At 36.4% G+C, this 22,881-nt stretch overlaps 1 protein-coding gene across 13 annotated transcripts in view; it reads left to right on the forward strand.

Annotated features, from left to right (window-relative positions):
* STRADB (STE20 related adaptor beta) overlaps positions 1–22,017 on the forward strand; it is a 47,069-nt gene extending 25,052 nt beyond the window's left edge. For 11 of the 13 annotated variants that reach the window (XM_069068789.1, XM_069068792.1, XM_069068786.1 and 8 more), the window contains 6 exons: positions 475–598; positions 6,226–6,397; positions 7,163–7,267; positions 14,995–15,239; positions 20,596–20,638; positions 21,192–22,017. In XM_069068789.1, the coding sequence (XP_068924890.1) occupies positions 475–598; positions 6,226–6,397; positions 7,163–7,267; positions 14,995–15,239; positions 20,596–20,638; positions 21,192–21,335 (833 nt within the window). In that variant the 3' untranslated portion in view covers positions 21,336–22,017. The remainder of the gene's footprint in view (positions 1–474; positions 599–6,225; positions 6,398–7,162; positions 7,268–14,994; positions 15,240–20,595; positions 20,639–21,191) is intronic. The other 2 variants (XM_069068799.1, XM_069068796.1) reach the window with 2 other exon arrangements.
* The last annotated feature ends 864 nt before the right edge of the window (positions 22,018–22,881 follow it).

The following is a 22,881-nucleotide window of genomic DNA, read 5'->3' on the forward strand; positions in this document are numbered from 1 at the left end:
AGAAAAGGTCAGCACCCTGAACCTCAAAGTATACAGGCAGAATTATCAAGACAGAAACATCAAGTAGACAGATTTCCAAACTGTCCAACCATTACATCCATACCCAGTCAACATCTGGGTTTCCCCATTCTGGGTTTTTCAAAGCCGGGGGACTCTCAACAACGGCTTCCCAGAATTCAGATTAAATCACAGAACACTTCTCAAAGTGAGTCCCAAAACAAAGCTACACATCAGGGCTTATATAGCCTTCTCCTGGCTCAGAGAATGTAACAACCTTGTTGACTCACTGGCCAATCAAGAAGAATCTACTGAAAAACAAGCCTCCCTCCCCAGGCTTCAGGTGCACATTAGCCTAGGGGCAGGGAAGATCTTTAAAATTTACATTCTTATTACAAATAGCAAAACTATTTATGGCTTATATGTGTTTACTTTTCAAATGTTTACCTAAATAAAGATTTGGGGGGCTTCTTTCAGGTTCTGCAAGTCAACTCTTGAGGACTTACTTTCCTGAAGGAATGAGTGAAACTTTAATAGGAAACATTCTCTTCGGAGCAGTGAAAGGGTTAAACTATCTGCACCAAAATGGCTGTATTCACAGGTATTTTTACTCATTTGTATTTTACAGAAAACTTAGGAGATAAACAACTAGTAAAGCCTTTTGGATGGAGAAAATGAGAATAGAAAAGAGGGGCAGGAGACCAGGTAAATGGGAAAAGGGGGAGGGATCCAAAATTGCAATGGATGATCAATATATGGCTATATGGATGACTATTATATAATAAAACCTATGCATATACTGCTACTAAGGCTCTCCCCCAAGGAGATCAAGTAAAGAGAAAAAGAATCTTCATAATAAAAAATTATTTATAGCAACTGTTTTTTAATGGCAAAGAATTGAAAACTGAAAGGATGCTCATCATTTGGGGAATGACTGAAAAAGTTATGGTGTATGAATGTGATGAAATTCTGTTGTTGTGTAAGAAACGATAAAGGAGATGGCTTCAGAAAAACTGAGAAAACCTGTATTAACTGATAGAAAATGAAGTGAGCAAAGCCAGAACAACTTACATAGTAATAGTGATATTGTAAAGATAATCAATTTCAAAAAACTTAATAATTCTGAGCAACACAGTGACTTACCACACTTCCAAAGAACTAATGATGAAAATGTTATTTACGTCCAGATAGAGAACTGATGAACTCAGAGTACAGAATGAATCAGTTTTTTTTTCTTTAATTTTGGGAGTGAAGGAGCAGAGTAGGGGAAGATTTGGCTAATACAGAAATTTGTTTTGTATGATTATACATATTTTAATAGGTTTTGTTTTTCTTGCCTTCTCATTCAATGGGTAGGGGAGAGGAAGAAGGAGAGACATTGGAACTGGGAAAAAAAAAGAATAAAGTTTCTGTGCTTTTCTTAAAAAAAAAAATAACAAAACCCCTTTATGCATTAACCAGAATGTCTAAGAAGGAGTGTTTCAATGAATTAAATTTTCTGTTTAATAGTATTTCTCAGCTGTTTGTGGTAATCACTGCCTCCCTTTCTCAATGGAGATCTGTTCAAGAGGGCTTTAAATTACAATAGAAAGTGAGAGGGGGGAAAAACTGTCCAAATCTGTCTGCTAAGCCAGCTATAGAGATCAACAGATATGATATAGAAAAATGGTGGTAGGGCTATAATAATACTCATGGCCTGAGATGTTTATGTAGGAAACAAATGTAAACTGAATTTCATAGGTATCAGTGAGACTTGGTGGCATATGACTCAGGAGTGGAATATTGCAGCAGGAAATTTATCCTTCAATTTAGAAAAAAAAATTATATATGAAGCTTAATGGTTTAATTCACTTAAATTCTGAAGATCCATTTTCAAAATCTGGTTCTGCTTAATCATACCTGTATAACTTTGGTATCATGAAATATAGATATCATATAATTCAATTCAACAAACCTTTATTAAATGCCTACTATATGGGAAGTCACCGTGCTAGACCCTAGGGATACAGAGACAAAAAGGAATTTATATTCTACTAGATGTTACTGGGCTTGATTTATGTAAAATAAAGGAGTTGAATAAGTATAAAATTCTATAATTCTGCTACATGAGATAAGAAATAATATTATATATGAAAACAATACAGTACTTTGAGGAAATCTATAAGCTAGAATGGACAAACATGATGGAGAACTTTTGAAAGAGATGAATGGGAAGAGAAACAAAGAATTGTAATGTATTCTATGTTCTGCTTGGCTAAAAGGAAATATGTGATACATTCTGGAAGCAGATGACAAAGCTCTCCTGAAGAGCGGACTTAGGCCATCATATTGATGGGGGGACTTGAATTGTCCGGCTCTCTGCTGGAATGCTCTTCCAAAGGCAGAACAGTCACAAAGATTTTTTTGAGGGGAGTTGATCATTTTTTTCTTCAAAAGACAACAAGAGCAATAAAGGGAACTGCTGGTCTGAAACGAACCCTGGATTTGGAGAGCAGATTTGAGAGGCTGAGTAAAATGATAGAAAGACTCCAGTAGCCTAAGTTCTTCACAACAAGGCTCAAGATGGGTGACCCATTTTCAAGAACAACACTCTGATGAAACGCAAGTAATTCTGAAGCTCAAGGAAAGGAGAAACTACCAATGTAGTTTTACATCAACCAACTTAGAGTTTTTAAAAGACATGGACAAAATTTAAAAATCCAAGTATAACTGAGGACTGGCATAAGAGAATAACAGTCTCAGACCACACAAAGAGGATAAAAGCCATTGCCAATAGGAATCTGGCAATGAATGCTAAGAGCCATGAAAAGGAGGAAGATCAGTTCTTAGGAGTGGATGAGATGGTGATAACAGATAAGAGGAGGAAGACAGAACTACTCAATTCCTATTTTCCTTCTGTTTTCTCTGTCATTGAGAATGACCTTCAGTCTGGGTAATATTTTTAAAAAACTGATTAAGGAGAATTTAAATTCAAGTTGAGTGAGAAGGAGAAGAAAGTACCTTTGTGCCTTAAGTGAATTCAAGTCAACGTCCCCAGACAAACTACATCTGAGTTACTGGGAATAGTAAGCACCCCACTCACCCCTCCTCACTCCAGTCAATAAACTCCAGTGTCTCTCTATTACCTCCAACATAAAATATGTGTTCAAAGTCTTTTATAACATGCCTGTCTCCCCTACCTCCTTTTCCCCCACCCCCTTTCCATGCACATCTTTTCAATCTTTTTATACCTTGCCCCTTTCCATGTACTGTGCAATCCAATGACACTGGCCTCCTGGCTACTCCTTGAACAACATACTCCATCTCCTGACTTCAGGGCCTTTTCACTAGCCATCCTCACCATCCCTTGAACACTAAAATATAGCCTAGATTTTGGTAGAGTGAATTTCAAAGATTTTCAAAGGAAGGTTGAGATAGGATCACATGAACTGTCACTGTCAGAGAAGTCAGCCCAGGAAAGATAGGAAGCTCCCAAGAATGAAATTCTGAAGACATAGAAAGAAATAATTCCCATGAAGAAGTAAAAGAAGAGGCCAACATGGCTGTCAATGGGACTCACCAACCCACAGACTTTTTAAAAAGCGTACAGAAGATGGAAGGAAAGAGAGAGAATAATAAAAGGAGATACCTGTCAAATGGGGAAGAGTGTAAGAAGTGCTGCAGCAGAGAATACTAAAACAAGTAAAACTGGAAACACAATGGGGCAGGTTTTCATTGGGCTTCTGTTTTCTCTACCAAGAAAAGGATGGCAAATATGGCTAATAGGGAATTGTTACCCAGGATAAGTAACAATAAAATAAGAGGTCGTACTCAATAACAGATATAAAGTGACTGTAGCTTTCTCTCCTCTCTCTTTGGGTTTTCATGATACTGTTCTTTCTTGGTTTTCCCACCTGTCTGATCATTCCTTCTCAGGCCCTTTAATGGTTTGTAATCCATATAGTGTCCCCTCATGTGCAGGTGCCCTGTGGCCCTGTGCTGGGCCCTTCTCGGTTCTCTGTAGACACCAACTTGGTGAGTTCATCAGTTCCCATGTATGCTGGTGACTCACAGATACATGCTCACACATCTCCAACTACGTATATTTCCAACTGCATGTCTTTGAAACAACATGTTTAAAACTGAATTTATTAACTTTCATTCCCCAAAATACTTCCCTTCTAATCTTTCCTATTTCTTCAGAGTTAACACCATCCTTAAAGTTACCCAGGTTCAGAGTCTTGAGTTTGTCCTTGATGTCTCCCTCTCCCTCACGCCACATATCCAAGGTCTTGCCAAATCTTGTCCTTTCTGCCTCTGCATGATCTTTTGTATCCCTTCTCTTCTTTCCACTTACATAGCCATCACTTCCTGCCTGGAAGTCTGTTAATCACATTTTAATTGGTCTCCTTGCCTCTCATTTCTAATTCCTCTTCCACGCTGCTGCCAAAGTGATTATCCCAAAGCTGCTGTTGTTCCTCTTCTTCCCCCTCCTCCTCGGCTTCCTCTCCTCCCCTCCCCCCACTCCTTCCCGTCTTCTTTTCCCAAAGAAGACCATATCTGACCACATCCTTCCTCTACTGCTTAGTAAACTACAGTGACTCTCTATTGCTTCTAGGATCAAATATAAGCTTCTTTGTTAGCTTTTAAAACTCTTCACAACTTGGCCTCAGCCTACCTTTTTTTTACAGTTTATTCTTACTTCACTTTCTGGTCCAACCAACCATATTAACCTTTCTATCCCTGACATGGCACTCATCTCCTGTCTCCAGACTTTTGCACTGGTTGTCCACCATACCTAGAATACCCTTTTTCCTCACCCCTCACTGTTAAAATCTCTTATTTGCTTCAGAACTCTGCTCAAATGATACTTTCTTACATGAAGCTTTTCTTGACCTCTCAGCTGCAAATACCGTACAGCACCCAAAAATTTACCTTGTATTTATTTTGTATATATTTATTTACATACATATTGTCTCTGTATAGAAGGTAAGCTCCTTGAGTTCAGCAACAACAGAGAGACATACTGGATAACCATAAAATTACCTGTGGATCAAGAGTCATTACTATAATCAGTAGGCTTTATCTTCAAGAATCTGTAGTATGTACAGTGGCCACACCCCAGTAAAACTGTCTCAGCAGATGACTAAACCAGATTGAGGGTAACTGACAGTCCTCAAACCCATTGGTGAACAAGGGGGGTGTCTACCCCAAGCATGTAAAGACTTCTCCCAGTGGAATGGATGGATAAGAACAATTTGTTCTCGTGGCCATGAAGGTGACTGAAGTAGGAGCTGTGGAGCACTTAGAACTTAGTCAGAAAGCCCAGACACCAAGGTCATCCACTGCATCCTGGGCCATCACCAATCATCTTGATTTTTGTCTTGCCACTGGACTTCGATGAATAAAGAATAGAGAATGAGACTCATGATTTTATGCAACTCTTCCTCGTAAATCTAATTCATGTACAAGTCAAAATGTCACTCTGTGATATCGATTTGCTTCGAAAATGGACAAAAACCAGCAAGCTTTTTGGGGGAAGGAATTATTTCATTTTTGTTTTTCTATCCCTAGTACCTTGAACAGTGCCAGGCATTTAATAAATGGTTTTTTTGAATTTATCTGTTAAGTGGAGATTTTATACAAGAGAATCTTCTTTGATTTAGAAAGGAAATTATTTATTTAGAAAGGAGCTTTAAGTATATGGAAAAATTACAGAATTTTATTTTCAAGCTTAATTGCCACAAGTAATATATTATTTAAACACAGTTTTTTTAATTTTTTCCACAAACTGTTTTTGCTGGTATCCTGAACAACAAAAGCAGCAATTTTACTTCGTTTTTTGGTTTTATAAATATCTTTGAATCTCAAACTTCTTTTAATATATGTGACCTTGTTATTATATAATAAACTAGATGGAAGAATTTTGAAATAATTTGTCATTTATGTGTGTTTGTGTATGTGTAGCATCATACTGCAATTCCCTGTAGACTTTAATTTCTAAGCACATGTAAATAATTTTTGCTGACTAATGTAGTTTCCTGGAGGATTAAGTATTTAACAGTATCAGTTTTGATTAGAACATTTATACACATAAGCAGCATGTATAAATTAATGAAAGTAAAATCTAGTATCCAAACTTGAATAAAAGATGCCTTTTGAGTTACGTTAAACCTATAATACAATAACTGGTTTTTATTCCCTTTGGCAATTTTTTCATACTTATTATTGGTACATTTTTTATTTTAGGAGTATTAAAGCCAGTCACATCTTGATTTCTGGAGATGGCCTTGTATGTCTCTCTGGCCTGTCCCGTCTCTACAGTTTGGTTAACCATGGGCAAAGGTCTAAAGCTGTGTATGATTTTCCCCAGTTCAGTACATCAGTTCATCCTTGGCTGAGTCCAGAATTACTAAGACAGGTCAGAAATAACTATTTCAAATTTATTATCCACATTTCTTTTAACAATTTAGTTTCTACAGAGGAAGATTATATACTCTTTTAAACTAGATCAGCTGTCATTTTTCCTTTTTAAAAATAATGTATCATAATATATTTAAAATTTGTTGTTCAGTTGTCTTCAGTCATGTCCAACTCTTCGTGATTGCATTTGAAGTTTTCTTGTTTTTGCTTTTTTTTTTTTTTTGGAGGGCATTTGGGGTTAAGTGACTTGCCCAAGGTCACACGGCTAGTTGTGTTAAGTATCTGAGGCCGGATTTGAACTCAGGTTCTCCTGACTCCAGGGCTGGTGCTCTATTCACTGTACCACCTAGCTGCCCCATTGGGGGTTTTCTTGACAAAGATACTGGAGTGGTTTGCATTTTCTTCTCCAGCTTCTTTTACAGATGAGAAACTGAGACAAACAGAGTTAAGTGACCTGCCAAGGGTCGCACAGCTAGTAATTGTCTGAGGCCAAATTTGAACTCAACAGTTCCTGATTCTGAGCCAGGCACTCTTATCTACTACACCACTTAACTGCCCTATTTTTTAAAATAAAATATTTTTTAAATGATTTGTACTATGGACTAAATACACCCTGATTCAGCATAATCTTTTGTGTGTTTTTGTTTTGTCCTCTTTTTTTTACTTTTTCTTATAGATGATAGAGCATAGTTCTGCGGTTTAATTATATCAGTACATTTAGTTATTACTAACTTATTGACTTCACATTACTTTTGTTCTACAGGATCTATATGGGTATAATGTGAAGTCAGATATTTATAGTGTTGGCATTACAGCATGTGAATTAGCGAATGGGCAGGTGCCTTTCCAAGATATTCACCGGACTCAGGTAAGCATTATTAAACTCTCCTCAGAACTACTCCCCCTTCATAAGATGCCTTCTACTCTAAATAACTTGTATTATATATATATATATATATGTACATATATATATATATATTTTTTTAAATAGCTTCTATATATATTTTAAAATTTTATATCTATTTAAATTTTTTATCTATTTTAAATTTTATATCTATATAAATTTCAACATTTTATTTATAAATATATATTTTTTAAATAACCCAAGGTTGAATCTATAATTCCAAAGAAATGAAACTTTTTATTTTTAAAGAAGGAATATTTTTAGGGGAGTGGAACCAGTATGGTGGATTAAAGAAAGGGGAATTGCCTGAGCTCTTCCAAAGCCACCTCCAAACAACATTAAAATAATGCCTCCAAATGAAATCTTGGGTAGCAGAATTAACAGAAGGATAGATGAAACAATTTTCCAGCCCCAAACTGTAGAGATAACTTGAGTGGTTTCTTAAGCCAGCTCTAAATTGACACACTAGCCTGAGAAAGTGTGAGAAATCGTGGTCCAGGCGTGATTGTCAAGCACTCTGTTTATTGATACCATGAGCAAGGTTTTTATAGAGTAATGAAACAAAGAAGGTAATTATAGGTCACTTAGTTTTCTAATACTCTTTGTTCAGTTTCAAGAAGCCGGACAGTGATGTCAATTTAGGCCTTGATGATTATCATGTCCTTTGATGATTTCCAAGCCATATGAATAGTATCTAAAAATGTATGGGAGAGCTTAACACCTTCTGGCAGTAATCCCAGCGCGGGGCACCTCCCTGGATCACAGGATATCCGAAAGGCTCTGATTTACAGCTGCTTCTCCAGGGAAAAACCAGGACTAGGACTGGCCACAGTAAAAACCTGGAGCTAACTTATCTAGGACCAGCCTGATTCCTAGATCAGGTGTTTTGGCTCCCTTCACCAAACAACTTAGAAGGTCAGCAGAAAAGATCTTTCTTACTGGGATGAGAGTGTGGCTCAGTCCAAAGTCCAAGCACAGGCTGCCCCTTGGCAAGCAGCAGTGAGGTCCCTTGCACCAGACAGTCATTAGTGGCCCGTACCCACCTGCTACAAGGCAGCAGAAGGCTTGAAATAGGTAGCAGCTTCTGGAGGTCTCAGCCCACATACATTAAATGGGTCAGACAACTGGTCAAACAAATTACGGGAGAGCTTTTGCTGACCCTGGGTACAAAACTGTTGCTTTACCCATATGTAGTTCTAGGTCACACATTGTGACCTAGTCCCATCTAGTCCCACATTGAAAAAGCAGGAGTAGAGATACTAGTCACAGTTCCAGAGAGAAAAAGAGTGCTTGTGGTCACTCACAGAACATAGTACAGGCCAGGAGGGCACTGATCATACCTGTCCTTCATATCACCTTGGAAGAACTGAAACTTATAGTCCTCCAGAACTAGCTCTGAACAAAGCAGCATGAAAAACCTAAAGCTTGCGACAGCACTACCTCTACCCTTGGAGCAGAGCTCAAGTTTACAATAAAGTTAGAAGTCAAGAAAAAGCCTGAAAAAATTAACAAACATCAAAAAAAAGAACCTGATCCTAGAAAGTTACTATGGTGATAGGAAGATCAAAACACAAACTCAGAAGAAAATTATGTCAGAGAAGCTACATACAAAGCCCTGAAGAAAAACTCGAATTGGTCCCAATCCCTGGAAAAGCTTTTTTAAAGAATTTTAAAAATTATATAAGAGAGGCAGAGGAAAAATGGGGAAAAGAAATGAAAGTGATACAAGAAAAAATCAATAGCTTGGTAAAGAAGACACAAAAAATATCAAAGAAAATAACATTTTAAAAAACGGAATAAGCCAAATGGCAAACTAGGCACAAAAATAACTCCTTAAAAACTAGAATTGGCCAAATGGAAAATGAGGTACAAAGGCTCACTAAAGAAAATCATTCCTTAAAACTTAGAATTAACCAAATGGAAGCTAAGGACTCCATGAGATATCAAGAAACAACAACAGAAAAAAAAAAGTCAAGAAAATGAAAAAAGAAAAGAAAATGTGAAATATCTCATTGGAAAAATAGTTGATCTGAAAACTAGGTTGAGGAGAAATAATTTAAGAATTACTGGACTACCTGAAAGCCATGATGAAAAAAAGAGCCTAGACATCATCTTTCAAGAATTTGTCAAGGAAAACTGCCCTGATATTCTAGAACCAGTGGGCAAAATAGGAGTTGAAAGAATCTACCGATCATTTCCGGAAGGAGATCCCAAAGTGAAAACTCCCAGGAATACTGTAGCCAAATTCCATAACTCCCAGTTTAAGAAGAAAATGCTGCAAGTATCCAGAAAGAAATGATTCAAATAGTGTGGAGCCACAGTCAGGATAACACAGGATTTAGCAGTTTCTACATTAAGGGATCTGTAGGCTTGGAATGTGATACTACAGAAGGCAAAGGAGCTAGAATTCCAACTAAGAAATCACCAGTAAAAACTAGACATTCAATGAAATAGAGAACTTTCAGACATTCCTAATGAAAAGGCCTAAGATGAATAGAAAAATCTGACATCCAAACACAAGATTTAAAAAAAAAAAGCATAAAAAGGTGAACAGAAAAGAGAAAGAAATTTAATAAGGTTAAACTGTTTATATCCTACATTGGAAGATGATACTTATACCTCCTAAGAAATTTTTCTTAAGGCAGTTAGAAGGAGTAGACATAGAGGACCTACGTGTGAGTTGACTATGATGGGATGATATAAGAAAAAAATTAAATAAGGGATGATAAGAAGGGATGTCCCAGAAGAAGCAGGAGTTGAATACAATGGAATATATTATCTCATATAAAAGAGATGTGAAAGAACTTTTATAGTGGAGGGAAAGATAAGGGGATGGAATGCAAAACTAGAACCTTAAACTCATGAGAATTAGCTCAAAGCAGGAATAACACACACTCAATTGGGTACGGAAACCTATCTCACCATACAGGAAGAAGGGAGGGGGACAAGGAAAGAGGGCATGGATACAGTGGAGGCCAGATTGGAGGAGATGGTGATCAGAAGCAAAACAATTTTGATAAGGGACAGGGTGAGAGAGAGAGAGAGAGAGAGAGAGAGAGAGAGAGAGAGAGAGAGAGAATAGACAGGGGAGATAGTAGGATTGAGGGAAATAAACAGTAGATAACCATAACTATGAATGGGATGAACTCACCCATAAAATGAAAGCAAATAGCAGAATCGATTAAAAACCAGACTCCTACAGTATGTCGTTTAAAAGAAACACACTTGAATCAGAGAGAGACACACAGAATAAAGGTAAGCTGCTGGAGGAGAATCTCATTATATAGCAAGTGAAGTAAAAAAAAAAATAGGGGTAGCAATCATGATCTCAGACAAAAGAAAAAATAAGTTTAATTACAAGAGTTAAGAAGGGAAACTACATTTGGCCAAAAGGTAATATAGACAATGAAGTTATATCAATACTAAACATATATACATCAAATGGTATAGCATCCAGATTCTTAAAGGAAAAGTTAAATGAGTTGCAGCAGGAAATAGTAAAACAGTATCAGTGGGGGGCCTCAGCTTTCCCCTTTTAAAACTAGATAAATTTTACCAAAAAATAAAGAGGAAAGAAGTTAAGGAAATGAATAGAATTTTAGAAAGGTTAGACATGATAGATACCTGGAGAAAATTGAATAGGAATAGAAAAAATATACTTTATTCTAGCAGTATTTAGCACCTACACAAAAGTTGACCACATTTTAGGGCATAAAAACCTCACAACCAAATGCAGAATAGCAGAAACATTAAGTGCATTCTTTTGATATTATAATGCAATAAAAATTACATTCAATAGAGGGCTTTGGAAATAAAGATGAAAAATTAATTGGAAACTAAATATAATCCTAAAGAATGAGTGGGCCAAAGAACAAATCATAGAAACAATAATTTCATTAAAGAGAGTAACAGCAATGAGACAACATACCAAAATTTATGGGATGCAGTCAAAGCAGTACTTAAGGAAAATTTTATATTTCTAAATGCTTACATCAATAAAATAGAGAAAAATCAGATCAACAAATTGGGCATTCAACTAAAAAAGACAAGAAAAGAATAAATTTTTTAAATCTCCAATTAAACATCAAAATAGAACTGAAAATCAAAGGAGAGATTACTAAAATTAAAAAGAAGAAAACATTGAACTATTAAATAAAGCCAGGAAGCAGGTTTTTATGAAAAAAAAAACAGTATAAATAAACCATTGATCAGTTTGATTAAAAAGAAAAAGAAAACCAAATTACTGCTATCAAAAATGAAAAGTGAATTTACCACCAATGAAGATGAAATTAAAGCAATCATTAGAAGCTATTTTGCCCAATTTTATGCCAATAAATCTAACAGTTTAAGTGAAATAGATGTATATGTACAAAATATAGATTGCCCAGATTAGCAGAAAGGGAAATAGAATACTTAAATAACCTTATCTTAGAAAAAGAAATTGAACAAGCCATCAGTAAACTCACTAAGAAAAAGTTCCCTGGACTAAATGGATTCACGAGTGAATTCTTTCAAATATTTAAAAAACAATTAGTTCCAATTTCCTTTGGGAAAATAGGCAAAGAAGTCCTTCCAAATTCCTTTCACAACACAAATATGGTGCTGATACTTAAACCAGGAAGAGCAAAAACAGAGAAAGAAAACTATAGACCACTTTCCCTAATGAATATTGATGCAAAAATTTTAAAACACTAGTAAGGATATTACAATAACATATCACAGTGATCATAACTATAACCAGGTGGGATTTATACCAGGAATGCTGGGCTAGTTCAATATTTGGAAGACTATCAGTGCAATTGATAGTATCAATAACTAAACCATGATTATGTCAACTGATGCAGAAAAAGCTATTGACAAAATACAACCATTTTATTAAAAACACAAGAAAGTATAGAAATAAATGGAGCTTTCCTTAAAATGATAAATAGTATCTAAAACCATCATCAAGCATTATTTTTAATGGAGTTATCTCTATTACAAAGCCAGAAGCCTTCCCAGTAAGATGAGGAGTAAAGCAAGGGTGCCCACTATCACCACTATTATTCAATATTGTACTAGAAATGCTATCTCTAGCAATAAGAGAAGAAAAATAAATTGAAAGAATTTGAATAGGCAGTAAGGTAACAAACTGTCACTATTCAGATGATATGATGGAATACTTAGAGAGTCAACTAAAAAACTAGTTTAATTAACAATAGCAAAGTTGTAGCACATAAAATAAACAATATAAACCATCAGCATTTCTCTATATTACAAAATCCAGTGACAAGAGATAGAGAAATTCCATATAAAATAACTGTGGACAATATACAGTACTTAGGAGTCTACCTGCCAAGAAAAACCCAGGAACTATTTGAACACAATTGCAAGATATTTTTCATGCAAATAAAGTCAGATCTGAACAATTGGAAAAATATTAATTGCCCATGAATAGACTGAGCCAGTATAATAAAAATGACAATTCTACCTAAATGAATTTACTTATTAGGTGTCATAGTAGTCAAACTACCAAAAGTTTATTTTATAGAACTAGAAAAAAAAACAATTCATCTGGAAGAACAAAAAAACATGAATATTAAAGGAATTAATGGGGGGGTGGGGAGTGAAGGAAGACACCCTAGCCACACCAGATCTCAAACTATTATAAAGTGGTAAACATCAAAACAGTCTGGTACTGGCTGAGAAATAGAGTGGTGGATCAATGGAATAGATTAGATACATGATACATTGTAATGAATGACCATAGTAATGTAGTGTTTTACAACCCCAAAGACCCAAGATTTTGTAATAAGAACTTACTATTTGATAAAAACCATTGGGAAAACTGGATGACAGTTTGGCAGAAATTAGGTACAGACTAACATCTCAAACTATATACCAAGATGAGGGCAAAATGGCTACATGATGTAGACATAAAGGGTGATACCATAAGCAAATTAGGAGAACATTGAAAATTTTACCTGTCAGATATATGAATAAGAGAAGAATTTATGACCAAATAAGAGATAGTGTTATTGGATGTAAAATGAATGATTTTGATTATATTAAATTAAAAAGATTTTGCACAAACAAAACCAGTGCAGCCAAAATTAGAAGGTAAGCAGAAAGCTGGGAAAAAATTTTACAGCAAGTGTCTTTGATAAAGTCCTCATTTCTTAAATATATAGGAAACTGAGACAAATTTATAAGATAAAAGTCATTCCACAATTGATAAATGATCAAAAGATATGAACAGGTAGTTTTCAGATGAAGAAATCAAAACTGTCTATAGTCTTTGAAGAAAAATCTCTAAATCACTCTTTAAGAAAACTATATGTATGTGATATTATTTTATTTTTTGCTTTTTGGAGGAGGGAAGGTAGCACAATTGGGGTTAAGTGACTTGCCACATGGCTAGTTTTTTTTGTGTTAAGTGTCTGAAGCCGATTTGAACTCGAGTCCTCCTGACTCCAGAGCCAGTGCTCTATTCACTGTACCACCTAGCTGCCCCTCTAAATCACTCTTGATTAGAGAAATGCAAATTAAAACAACTCTGAGGTGCTATCTTACACCTATAAGATTGCCTGTAATGTAAGAAAAAGAAATGATAAATGTTGGAGGGGATGTGGGAAAATTGGAACACTAATTCACTATTGGTGAAATTGTGAACTAATTCAACCATTCTGGAGAGCAATTTGGAATTATGTCCAAAAGGCATATAAATCTGTGAATACCCTTTGATCCATTAATACCCCTACTAGGTCTGAATCGCAGAGAGATTTTAAAAAGAAAGAAAGAAAAAGACCTATTTGTTAATATATATGTGTATATATATATGCATATGTACATATATACATATATATAGCAGCTCTTTTTGTGGTGGAAAGAATTGAAAATTGAGGGATTGTCCATCAGTTGGGGAAAGACTGAACAAGTTATGGTATACAATTATAATTGTTCACCCTTGCTTTGTATCAGAGAAGTTTGATTTTTTCTTTTATGAGGTGTTTACTATACCTTAATGTAAATTTTGGGTTAAGTATTTAGTCATAGGCTCTTGTGTGGTCTGTTGGCCTTCATGTGGTCCTCTGTGGCTTCCACAAAACTCCCCAAGAATTCCCATTTAATTTCTTATGCTGACCTGTGATATATCCAAACCACAGTGGGGAAAAGTCATGATGTGGAAGGGATAACTGTACTACTGTGCTATAAGAAATGATAAGCAGGATGCTTTCAGAAAAACCCAGGAAAACTAACATGAGCTGATGTAAAGTGAAATGTGTAGAACCAGGAGAACATTTTATGTAGTAGCAGCAGTTATTGTGCTGTGATCAACTGTGAATGACTTAGCAATTCTCAGCAATATAATGATTCTAACATGATTCCAAAGGATTTATGATGAAAAATGCTTTCCATCTCCAGAGAAGGAACTGATGGCGTCCAAATATAGAACAAAGGATACTATTTTTCACTTAATTTTTTTTTTGGGGGGGTGTCTGTATTTCACAACATAACCACTGTGGAAATATGTTTTGCATGACTGCACATCTATAACCTGTATCAAATAGTTTGACATCTCAGGGAGAGATTTTGGAACTCAAAATTTTTATAAAAATGAATGTGAAAAAATTGTTTTTATATGTAATTGGAAGAAAATAAAATATTAAAAAAGGAACGTTTTATCTGAGTGAAAATTTTCTTTCTCCTAGATGCTATTACAAAAATTAAAAGGTTCTCCTTCCTGCCCACTGGAGAAAAATGCATCCCTTCAAGCAGAATCCAGATTAAAAAACTCCCGCTCTGGCATAGACTCTGGAATTGGAGAAAGTATACTAGTTTCAAGTCTGACACGCACAGTGACCAGTGACAGACTGCAGACTCCTTCCTCAAAAACTTTTTCTCCTGCTTTCCATAGTTTGGTAGAACTATGTTTGCAACAAGACCCTGAAAAAAGGTAATAATGATCGCATCTAAAAGAGAAAAAATACTTGTTTCACATAAATCAAGAAGATCTTGCCTGTTCAGATGAGCTTAGATCCCTTATTCTGAGAAACTAAACTTTTAATTTAATTAAATATCATCATTTGTAGCCAAGCAGTCAGTAATCTAGTATCAACAAAAAAATGTATAAAACCAGTCATTATGCTGCCATGGAAAAGCTACTGGACTAGGAGCCACAAGAACTGGATTCAAATCTAGGCTTTGCCACTTACTAGCCACATGACCTGAGGCAAATCATTCAACTTTAATAAAGTCTCAATTTCCTTAACTGTAAAATGGAGATAATTGTGCCTCCCTTCCACTGGTGAGTTGTGTAGATAAAGCAAGAATTAATGTTAAAATGTTTTGAAAAACATAAAGTGCTATGTAATGATGATGATGGTATTATGGTTATTTTTTGTATTAACAATATAATCGTAATTTCATAAAGTCGGATGGTGATGGAATATGTGTTTTCATTATAAATATTTTATTCCAGAGTTTCATGTTTAATGTAGAGGACTGGCAGTAAGAACTTGGAGATATCCCATTTTATTTTCATTCTTCTATATTCCCTCTCACTCTCATCCTCAGTTAATTTAATACTAAGTTTCTCGAGAAATTCCAGTCACCCCAGGTGATATTGGGAAGACCTTACAGCTGATTACCAGACTTTTACTGGCTATGGTAGGGTCTAGGCTCTGGTCTTTGACATCTAAAGTTTAGTAATTGGATTTTGTCAGTTTACCTGGAGATGACTAGATTCTGGGGGAATGAGCCACATTTCTAAATTCACAGTTTCTTGAAATCAAAATACCATTCTATTAATTTACAGTGGAAATATAATTCCCAGATAGACTCTAGCAGTCATGTTGATGTTGGCTATTTTTACATTCTCTTCAAAGGATCAGTCAGCATACTTGAGGACAAGATAACCTTAGTGCGTGACTGCTAAGATCAAATTAGTCAACCTGACATGTACGCATTACTACTTTGGGGTAATACCCTCTAAGTAAATCAAAATACTTCTTTCATTTGTTCAGGAAACCCACTCCTCTTACTGCCTGCTCCTTTTCACTGTTGTTTGTCAATTACCCAAACCAAAAACTTTTTGTCATTAACAGGACTTTCTCATGATAGACATACTAACTACAGCTTTCATAATTACATTTTATTTTATATTAGTGCCTGTTAAATTGGTGCCTTTCTTTTTAGGTAGAAACCCTCATCCCCTTAGTAATATTTAGAAAATACTCTAATATTATCAGCATGCTATTTATATCATCCCTTTAGGTAGGTAGAATGTTAATGGAATAGAAAGATCTTTCCTGTCCATTAATAGGCCTATGTGACCTGGAGCCATATTCATTTCTACCCTTTGGTTGCCATTGCTCTAGTTTAGAGCCTCCTCCTCTCCCTTCAGGACTTCTGGAGTGGCCTCTTAAGCTGCCCTCTGGCCTCCGATGCTGCACCTCCAACCCATCCGGCCCACAGACCCCAGAGCAATCTTCCCAGAAGACCACATTAGTCATTAACATCCCCCACTTCAAAGAGAGACAATATCTCTAAAGCTTCCCAGGCTGGCTTCAAGACACTGCAGTCCAACAAGCATGTGGAAAAGCTCATGGGGGTGTGGGAGTGTGTGAGTGTGCCTCATGTGTTCAAGGCACTGTTCTGGGGGCTGGGACAATAAAGAGACACTGCAGGAGTCTCAGGATCTCCCTCACTTTTGCTCATTACCCTGTACAGAATCTGTGTGCCCCAACCAGACTGACCTAACTTTGCCATGAACACACACAATTAAGGGGTGTGATGATGATAGAGAGGAATAATAATAGTGAGCATTTATGTCAGACTTTAAAACTTTACAAATCACCTCACACGTGATCTCAGTGGATCCTCACAAAAACCCTGTGAGGTAATTGATGTTATTATCCCCATTTTACAGTGGAAGAACTGGCAAACAGAGGTGAAGTAACTTGCCCAGGGTCACCCAGCTAGTAAGTGTCTGAGGCAGGATTTGAACTTGGGTCTTCCTTTTAAAAAAAATTTTAGTTTCAACATTCACTTCCAAAAGATTTTGAGTTCCCCATTTTATCCCTTTCTCTCCCCTCCCCCCACCCCAAGACAGCATACATTCTGATTACCCTTTCCCCTAATCTGCCCTCCCTTCTATCTCTCTTCCTCCGCACTTCTCTTATCCCCTTCCCTTCTATTTTCCTATAGGGCAAAATAGATTTCTATACCCCATTGCTGTGTATCTTATTTCCCAGTTGCTTTTAAAAACAATTTTTAACATTCATTTTTAAAACTTTGAGTTCCAAATTCTTTCCTTTCCTTCCTCTCCACCCACCCTCATTGAGAAGGCAAGCAATTCAGTCTAGTTTATACATGTATAATCATGCAAAACACTTCCATAATAGTTATGTTGTGAAAGACTAACTATATTTCCCTCTATCCTATCCTGCTACCTGTTTATTTTATTCTCTTCTTTCACCCTGTCCTTCAAAAGTGCTTGCTTCTGATTACCCTCTCCCCCAATCTGCCCTCCATTCTATCTTATCCCCTCTCTGATTTCCTTCCCTCCTACTTTCCAATAGGGTAAGATAGGTTTTCATACCTAATTGAGTGTGTATGTTATTCCCTCCTTGAGCCAAAGCCAATGAGAATAAGGCTTACTTACCCTCTCACATCCCGTTTCTTCCCCTCTACTGTAAAAAACATTTTCCTTGCCTCTTTAAGTGAGATAATTTACCCCAATGTACCTCTCCCTTTTTCCTTCTCCAAATACATTCCTCTCTCAACCCTTAATTTTATTTTTTAGATAACATTCCGTCATATTAAGCTCACCCTGTGCCCTCTTTTATATGTGTGTGTGTGTATACATATTTCCTTATGATTTGTCATTCCTGTTTACCTTTTCATGCTTCTCTTGAGTCTTGTATTTAAAAGTCATATTTTCTATTCAGCTCTGGTCTTTTCATCAAGAATGCTTGAAAGTCCTAATTTTGTTGAATGTCCATTTTTTCCCTTGAAGTATTATACTCAGTTTTGCTGGTTAGGTGATTCTTGGTTTTAATTCTAGCTCCTTTGACCTCCAGAATATCATATTCTAAGCCCTGAGAACCCTTAATGTAGAAGCTGCTAAATCTTGTGTTATCCTGACTGTGGCTCCATGATACTTGAGTTTTTTCTTTCTGTCCAATTGCAGCATTTTCTCCTTGACCTGGGAACTCTGAAATTTGGCTACAATATTACTAGAAGTTTTCCTTTTGGGATCTCTTTCAGAAGTCGATACATCTTTCCATTTCTATTTTTCCCTTTGGTTCTAGAATATCAGGGCAGTTTTTCTTGAAAGATGATGTCTAGGCTCTTTTTTTTTTATCATGGCTTTCAGGTTGTCCAATAATTTTTAAATTATCTCACCTGGGTCTTTTTTCCAGGTCAGTGGTTTTTCTAATGAGATGTTTCACATTGTCCTCTATTTTTTCATTCTTTTGGTTCTATTTTATAATTCCTTGATTTCTTATAAAATCATTAGCTTCCATTTGCTTCCCTCTAATTTTTAAGAAATTATTTTCTTCAGTGAGCTTTTTGAGCTCCTTTTCCAAATTTGGCCAATTCTGCTTTTTAAGGCATTCTTTTCCTCATTGGTTTTTTGGACCTCTTTTACCATTTGAATTAGTCTGCTTTTTTATGGTGTTATTTTCTTCAGAATTGTGTGTGTCTCCTTTACCAAACTGTTGACTCGTATTTCACGATTTTCTTGCATCACTCTCATTTCTCTTCCCAGTTTTTCCTCTACTCCTCTTACTTGATTTTCAAAATCCTTTCTGAGCTCCTCCATGGCCTGAGACCAGTTCATATTTTTCTTGGAGCCTTTGGATGTAGGAGCTTTGACTTTGTTGCCTTCCAGTTGTATGTTTTGATCTTCTTTGTCACCAAAGTAAGATTCTATAGTCTGAGTTTTTTCCTGCTTTTTGCTTATTTCCCCAGTCAATTACTTGACTTTTTAATTCATTGTTAAGGTAGGGTTCTGCTTCCAGTGTGAAGGCTGTACTGCCCCCGAGCTTCAGGGGTTTTGTGCACCTGTTTTCAGAGAGTTCTAGCAACTTGTAAATTTTCAGTTCTTCCAAGGTGGTATGATCAAAAGAGAAATGTTTACTCCTCTCCTGGCCTGTGAGTGACCACAAGCATTCTTTTCTGCCTTGGAACTGTGAGGAGGACTCCCTCTCTACTGCACTACAAACTCTACCACACCAGTGCTCCTCACCCCAGGACTGTGACCCAGATCCAAGTAGGGCAAAGCAAGAGAATCCTACCTCAATGCCAGCAAAGAGATCCCTACAGTCCCCCTCTGATCAGCTGTTCAATCCCCCCACTGTCCAAGGGTTGAGAGCTTGTATCACTGCCACCACTGCCACCCTGGAGCTGGGGCTGGACCTTGCTCCTCTCTCACCCAACTCTGACAGACTCTTCCTACTGACCTTCTAAGTTGTCTTGGTGGGTTGAGAAGTCTGGAAAACCTCATAGCTGCCAATGATTCAGCCTCCTGAGGCCTACTGTGGGTTTTCTGGGGCCCAGTCTGTGGTGGTACATTTTGCCCTGGACCAGCCTGGTACAATAGACCTTTCCTGCCAGGTTGTCATAGGCTGGAAATTTGCTTCACTCTGACATTTTGTGGTTTCTGCTTGTGGGTTCTGCTGCTCTAGAATTGTTGGGAGTCATTTTTTTTACAGGTTTTTGGAGGGGTTTGGGGGATAGTTCAAGCATGTTCCTGCTTTTTTTTTGAAGTCAAGTTTTCCTACCTCTAATATCAGCAGTTTATGCACTATGCCATCTAGCCATCTTGGAGTCAAATTCTAGAGATGCTATGTACCTGACTCTACCTCTTTGCTTCTTTTTCTTCTATTTTGGCCCTGAAGTCAAGAAGACCTAGTTTGATTACTTCCTGTGATACTGTATCACCGTGAGCAGGTCACTTATCCTCTCTCAGCCTCAGTTTCCTCCTCTGTAAAATGAAAACATCTCTAAGGCTTCTAGCCCTAAACACTGTGATCCTGTGATTCTCTGCAGCAAGGGAGCCTTAGATTGTGCCTCTGGCCCTGAAGCTTCAGGCAGGTTTGGTACAGACCAAGTTTGGGAAGGGAAGAACCCGTATTTGTACCAATGGGGCATTGTTTTTCTTCTGTTATTGAAATCTTCATACAGTGATTTTTTGAACCTATAAAATTTTGCTCCAAATGCTGACATATTTTTTTAAACTCAGAACTCACCATTTTAAAGAAGCTGTGTTCTTTTTTTACAAATCATTTTGTTTTCTATTCCAGACCATCAGCAAGCACTTTGCTGTCACATGCGTTTTTCAGACAGGTGAGCTGGTCTCTTGTGGAGATGGGACCTTTATAAACACTAGATGAGTGCATAATGGCAAGAACAAGATAATGTTATTACATAAATAATCTTTGATTTGGCTGCTAAAAGTTAAAAAGGTTTTGGAGGTTTTGAAGTTGCAGGGAAAAAATCCGCAAGAACCACAATACACACAAATTACAATCACATAATTATATCCTAAAGTAACATTTGGTTTACTTTTTAAACATTTAATTTTCCTCATGGACCAAAAAGCTTGCTATAAAGCATAATTTCTCTTAAGTTGGAGAGTCTTGAAGCTGCTGAGAGCCACTTAACCTGGGAACTTCTGCTTCTAGACCCCTTTGACATGTTGCCTTTCTCCCTTACTAGATTACCAGAATCAAAGCAGGTTTAGGGTCAGTGCCAAGAAATAGTTTTGTAAAATCATTGTGTAGGCAAAAAAATTGTATTGTCATTTATGACAAAAAAAATTTTACATTCTGATAACAGAACTAAGGTTTTTGATTTATGTACCAAATAGTCTTGTTTTGTTTTGTTTTTTTTTAAACAGATAAAAGAACAAACCCAGGATTCAATACTTTCATTGCTGCCTCCTGCTTATAGCAAATGGCCAGTGGCAGTGCCCCCAGTGTCGACCTGGACTGAGCCTAATTATATTCTTACTGATGAAGAAGACATTGACTGGGAATTCTAGAGATGCCAAATCATTCTTACATCCTATGTACTTGACCTCTTTGCTGCTTTTTTCTCTATATTGGCTAAGTACCTGTGCCAGAGCCATACTTGAAAACACAGTTGTTGCACTGGAAATTAATTTTAAACCACTCTTTTCAAAAGGGACACTATTGTAGCAGCCTTTCCAAATGTCTCTAAGTACTATCACAAGCCTTGGCAACTTCTGAATTAGGGATTTGGTTGCTTTCACATGTCCTTTTAGCAGTGTATTTTGCTCAAACTGTGATCGATTCCTCCTCAGTCTCCCAGTATAATGTTGATCTATTTTCTCATGTTCTTGACTGCTTTGAGGATGAATGGACCCTCCAAGGAGGACAAGACAGTGCCTCTCCAGATACATCTTTTTCTTCTAGTCTCTCTAGCCTTTCTGGCCTCCCACCACAGGGCAAGTGGCTAATTCACCTCGGCACAAAGCTATTTTAAGTAGAAGGAAAAATGTTTATGTCTTTTTGTCTCTTGATAATATCTATTCTTTATCAATCTGAGCCTGACATAAAATGATTCACTTGTATTTATATAAATGAACATGCAGTTTTTTTTCCTTTTCATATACCTAATTAGTTGCACTTTTCTACCTTTGTAAATTATTAGGCTTAAATCCATGCACTTTGTGTGCCCTCAATAAATATTCATTGAATTGAGTTTATTCCATCAACTTGGTTTTCCCTTTGTGTGATATGACCTAGTTTTAGCACAGGATGTTTTTTCTTATATCTCCAGTTAGGAAGAGCCTTTACATAGACCACTAGATTTGTTTAAGAGATGTAAAAATTATTCTTATATAGCACTGTCCTTATTCTCTAGGTGTTTATAGTCTAGACTCTTAGGGCAAGGCTTCCTAACCTGGGATCTATGAACTTATTTTTAAAATATTTTGATAACTGTATTTCAAAATAATTGGCTTCCTTTGTAATCCTATTATTTTATTTTATGCATTTAAAACATTATACTGAGAAGGGGCTCATAGGCTTCTCTAGTCTGACTGCCAAAGGGATCCTTGAAGCCAGAATAGTTAAAAACCCATTAAGTTCTAAGGGGCTAAGTTTTCTAAACTTTATTGAAGATAATTTTTAAAGGACATAATTGAAGGCATGTATTTATTACAACAAACATGTCCCCAACTAATTCATTAATTGTTCATGAAAAACCATAAAATAATGTTACATGGACAACTCATATGAAAGTGTGTATTCACAAGCAATCAGTAATATGACAGTAGTAGTTTGGTACTTAGAGGCCATTAAACTTCAAGCTTGACCCATCTGCTTCTCACCTCTGATATGTTCCACTTTGACATAACAGAGGTTTTGTTTTTTTTATTAATGACATTATCATGGTCAAAACCATGTTACAGACATAACCCTTGCCTTCTATCATTCATCCATTTTGTTAAAGTGTTAGGAAAAGCATTAATAGGAGCTAATTTTTTCCATAGGAGCTTTACTATATTTTGAGCAATAAGCTAAACAATGTTACAGAAGGGTATTGTGACTTTGCAGTGAGAT

Source organism: Petaurus breviceps, unplaced genomic scaffold, assembly GCF_028583685.1.
Source record: "Petaurus breviceps papuanus isolate PSGF00001 unplaced genomic scaffold, PetGlider_PUasm1.0 90769, whole genome shotgun sequence".
In the NCBI taxonomy this organism is placed as follows: domain Eukaryota; kingdom Metazoa; phylum Chordata; class Mammalia; order Diprotodontia; family Petauridae; genus Petaurus; species Petaurus breviceps.